The sequence below is a fragment of the Oratosquilla oratoria genome, chromosome 31, assembly GCF_046742065.1.
Source record: "Oratosquilla oratoria isolate Oo_2021 chromosome 31, ASM4674206v1, whole genome shotgun sequence".
NCBI classification, from domain to species: domain Eukaryota; kingdom Metazoa; phylum Arthropoda; class Malacostraca; order Stomatopoda; family Squillidae; genus Oratosquilla; species Oratosquilla oratoria.
This window is the reverse complement of record NC_134807.1, coordinates 35,620,163-35,625,162: the sequence shown is the minus strand read 5'-3', so window position 1 is coordinate 35,625,162 and position 5,000 is coordinate 35,620,163. Positions and strand designations below refer to the sequence as shown.

Genomic DNA, 5,000 nt, shown 5'->3' with positions numbered 1-5,000 from the left:
TAATGCACTTCCACACTTCCAACGACGTTATCCCCCCTCCCCTGCTGACAATTGACGGCCAAACCCTACAAGTGGTCCAGTCAACGAAGCTGCTGGGGATAACCATTTACAACAAGTTGACCTGAAAGGAGAACACCACCAACACCGTCAGGGCAGCCTCCTACAAGCTGTATATGCTGCGTCGACTGAGTTCATCAGGGGCACAGGCTGAAGACCATCTACACTTCCTTCATTTTACCCAAGTTGATGTATGCATCACTCTCTTGGGCCTCCTCGCTCACTATGACGCAGCAGCGTCGGCTGGAGAAAGTGCAGAAAGAGCCTCTCACACAACCCTTGGCAAAAATTACACCACCCACCAGCACGTTCTCACCACATTAGGAATACCCACCCTTGCTGACCGCTATCTTCAGAGTCTGAGGTCGTTTGCGTACTCGGTTCGATTACAGGGACGACTGTCGGAAGTATATATGTATATATATATATATAGACATATATAAATATATAAACATGTATATATATATATATATATATGTATATATATATGTATATGTATATATATGTGTATATATATATATGTATATATATATATATTAATATATATGTATATATATGTATATATATGTATATATATATATATATATATATATATATATATAATTTTTTTCCGCTGGTAACGGTAATTTTTATTCCCAAGAGTTTGAAATGGCTGTAGGAAATCCTTCTTCACCTGTCTTGAGTAATATCTATATGGATTTTTTTTTTTTTTTTTTTTTAAGAAACTATTGTGTGAAATTTTGCCATCTAATGCGATGCGGTATAGATATGTATATGGTATTCTTTGCCGGTGGCCATGTACTGACAATCTTGATACCATTTTACATTCTCTTAACCCGTGGATGCACTATTTTTTTTTTTTTTTTTTTTTTTTTTTTTTTAAATTAAACATGCACCGTGGGGTCAATCTGACCCCAACCTCTTTCTTAAAGTATTTTAGCATATTAAAGGCAAATAAAATATTTCTAGTGTTAATATATATATTTAATACCCGGTATATAAAGAGAAGCATCACTTCTTGATACTATAAAGGCAAAACAAATAATATATAATGAACCAATGTACAAATATACGTGCTTCAAAGTAAACTCAATAGATAGTGAAAGAAAATATTTCCTCTAATATCACATCAAAATAAAGTTAGAACTAGTGAACAGGAATGAACATATATATTTAACATCCGGAATATAAAGAGAAACATCACAAGCTTCTTGATACCATAAAAGCAAAACAAATATGTTATGAACCAATGTACAAAAATATGCGCTTGAAGGTAAGTAAACCCTATAGATAATGAAAGAAAATATTTCCTCTAATATCACATCAAAATAAAGTTAGAACTAGTGAACAGGAATGAACATATATAGTTAACTTTCGGAATATAAAGAGAAACATCACGAGCTTCTTGATACCATAAAAGCAAAACAAATAATATGTTATGAACCAATTTACAAATATATGCGCTTGAAGGTAAACTCTATAGATAGTGAAAGAAAATATGTCCTCTAATATCGCATCAAAATAAAGTTAGAACTAGTGAACCGGAAAAAACTAATAGTTTATGACACCTCATTAGCACACATGTTACAGGAAATGACCATATGATTTGGGCATATGAACTGCTTACACTGCCCACATTTTGTACTCGTCTTCTTGTCATCAGCTCTTGGGCATAATTCACATCTCGAACGCTTTCTACTCTGGCTAGATATTGCTTTCTGATTCTGTGAGAAGCACGAAGACGTGGCCGAAGATCTCTTTTCTCTATAACTTCGACTCAATGCAATGCAATACAATAAACGAACAGCGGCGAGTTTGTCTCTTGCTAACCTGCTATTACGAGTTGTAGGATCGTCAAATCGCAACGCTAGTCGTATGTCCTCGAATCTTTTCATTGACATTGTCTTTGAAAATATTGGAGGGCCAAATTCGGGGCTCCATAATTGCCTTACAGCTTGGTTTTTACTGCGATAGACGCCACGAAGAATGCAGAGACCAACATAAGCACGGAGCTCATTTTCTGTGGTGAGTTTCCAATCTTGACAAATCCGCTGCCCTTGTTTATCAGTTTCAACCAGAATGGTCCCCATCATATCTCTGTCAAAAGTAAATCAAATGCAGTACATGGGTCTTCTGTTATTCGATTTGTTGCGTATCCTGTAACACCGGATTGTGAAGTCAATATGTTCAAACTCTTCATTCTACCTTATGAGGAAGGCTCATTGAAGAACCAACGATCGCTAGAAGGAGACTGTAGGTATCTAGTGTCGACAGCAACACTTGATGCTGTTACATCTTCAGAAATATCCTCGCCAGCATCAGAACAATCACTAGAGCCGTCACCAACTTGAGGTATAAACTCTTCGTCACTTATGTCATCTGTATCTTCATCTACATCACTTTGGAGAAGTATTTCTGAAATACGTTCATTACTCAGTGATTTCCTACGAGCCATAGCAGAGAGTGTTGTTCCTGTAACCAGCACCCGTGCTCAACTAATGGTGTAATTTCTATGACAGCGAGGGCAGAACGTTGTGTGAAAACTTGTTTGAACTTGTTCCCATTTGTTGCGTGTTTGACACTATCTGACAGTTCTTTCTGAATGAAGAATTTTCTCAGTTATAGATTAAAAGTTTTCACTTTTGCATATAATATTCACTGTAAAATGCCTGTAAAAATAGTACATATTTCATTTGATAACTGTAATATAGAGGGTGATTTATGCAGATTCAATTTAACGTTACATTGAGATGGGGTCATTTTGACTCCAGTTGTGCAGGAATAGTGTAACTAAATTGGAGACTATTATGATTTATTTTTGAAAATTACTGAACCTAGAACATAACTTTCAATTATTTGGGAAAAGTCACAAAGCCATGTTCAAATATATCAATTGAAACTAAAGTATCTTAAGTATAAAATTCGCATGGGGTCAGTTTGACCCCACCGTGCATCCATGGGTTAATAATTTGGTTCTCTTCATTAATTTTACTCTAGAATTAGGAAATTATATTAAATTGCACTTTTTAGATTGCCTTATTCGTAGAGAAGGTAACGATTTTAAATTTAGTATTTATAGAAAGCGGACTAATGTGTTTTCTTATATACATTATTACTTGGCATACCATGATAAAGTAAAAAAGAAAAAAAAAAAATGTATTTCCCTCCATGTTTTATGATCCTTGCTTACATGCAGCCCTAAATTCATTGATGAAGAATTTGAGTCTATTGTTAATCTAGGATTGGGATTAAAGTACCTTAGAACATTATTAGATAACGCTCTCACTTTAGCGAAAAAAAAATTCTACAGGATTCAACCCTCCCCTCCTTTTGACATAAATAACCTTTTAGTATTACCTTTTAGTAACAATCATCTTTCTCAAGTTTCTCATATACTCAACACATGGAATATTAAAGTAGCTTTTAATAACCCATATACATTTAAGAAATTAATAATTAAAAATTCACCGACTAATTCAGATGGCTGCATATACAAAATCCCCCTACAGAAATTGTGAAAAGTATGACGTTGGACGAGCAGGCAAAGAACTATCAACCCAAATTAAACAACATAAATATAGTGTTAAAACAGCACAAGACTCCAATGTTCTTTTTGTTCACGTGAAAGATTTCAATCATTGTATCAATTGAACTAATGCTTCCTCTTTTTTCTTGAAATTCATTTGTTAATAAAAACCTTATAGAAAGTAGCATCATAAAATATTCTGAAGGTTCTAATCTTAATCTCAGTAGTGGCATTATAAATTAGATAAATTCATCATCAACAAGATTTGTAATCAAGTTGTAAGTGGCCAAAAGTAATTTGGTGATTTGTGTTGTTCTCTGAGATTTATTGTTTTTCATTTGTTACCTTTTGGGCTTTGCCAGTTCCTTTCCAAGTGTTTAGTCTCTTGTCTAATGAACATCATCATACTACTAATTTCATCTGTAGTCCACTGAAGATGTGATAATACGAAAGCGCTTGGAAATTACTGTTTCTTTCCGATTTCATTTGTAGTTACAAGCAAAAAAAAAAAAAAAAAGGATCACGTGTGTTTTTAGTGATCATTCTGATATACGAGTATATATATGTATATATATATATAGATATATATGTAATATATATATATATATGTAATATATATATATATGTATATATATATATATATATATATATATATATGAGTATATATATGTGTGTATATATGTTTGTACAGGCTGAAGAAGCTCTGTTAAGAGCGAAACGTCAGTTAATAAAACTTCAACGATTCTCGGTGTTTATCTCACCACCCTGCCACTCATGTATATATATATATATATATATATATATATATATATATATATATATATATATATATATATTTGTGTGTGTGTGTGTGTTTTTGTGTGTTTGTGTGTGTGTGTGTGTGTGTGTTTGTGTGTGTGTGTGTGTGTGTGTGTGTGTGTGTGTGTGTGTGTGTGTGTGTGTGTGTGTGTGTGTGTGTGTGTGTGTGTGTGTGTGTGTGTGTGTGTGTGTGTGTGTGTGTGTGCGTGTGTGTGTGTGTGTGTGTGTGTGTGTGATACAGGTCTTTAAGATTTTAAAGGGAATTGACAACATCAAAAGTGACCAAATTTTTCACATTGAATGAGAATCAGACAAGAAACAATGGTCTCAAACTGTCCGGAAATAGATTCAATTTGGAAGTAGGTAGAAACAACTTTGCCAACCGTGTAGTTAATGAATGGAATAAACTTCCTGCACAGGTAGTGCAATGTAGTTCATTTCGAAGCTTTAAGAATCACTTAGATAAATACCTAAGTAAGATGCTGTAATGATTATAATTTATCTTATATTATTTGTTTTTGTTTTGTTATCATTTGTCTGTCTGATTTTCATTTATTATTAGTTATATGTCAATTTATTATTATTTACTATTTACCTGTTTATTATTTAACTATAACTA

At 33.4% G+C, this 5,000-nt stretch overlaps 2 protein-coding genes across 3 annotated transcripts in view; both read right to left on the bottom strand.

The window, feature by feature from the left end:
- Positions 1 to 5,000, bottom strand: part of LOC143041518 (uncharacterized) — a 168,567-nt gene that overhangs the window by 149,068 nt on the left and 14,499 nt on the right. The gene's annotated exons all lie outside the window — the stretch shown is intronic.
- Positions 1,034 to 2,704, bottom strand: LOC143041722 (uncharacterized). 2 transcript variants are annotated; one of them, XM_076213734.1, is made up of 2 exons: positions 2,263 to 2,704; positions 1,034 to 2,154 (listed from the first exon to the last, which is right to left on the bottom strand). In XM_076213734.1, the coding sequence occupies exon 2, from the start codon at positions 2,148 to 2,150 to the stop codon at positions 1,617 to 1,619; it is 534 nt and encodes a 177-aa protein (XP_076069849.1). In that variant the 5' UTR covers positions 2,151 to 2,154; positions 2,263 to 2,704; the 3' UTR covers positions 1,034 to 1,616. Both variants share the same exon structure in this region, with proteins under 2 accessions (XP_076069849.1, XP_076069850.1).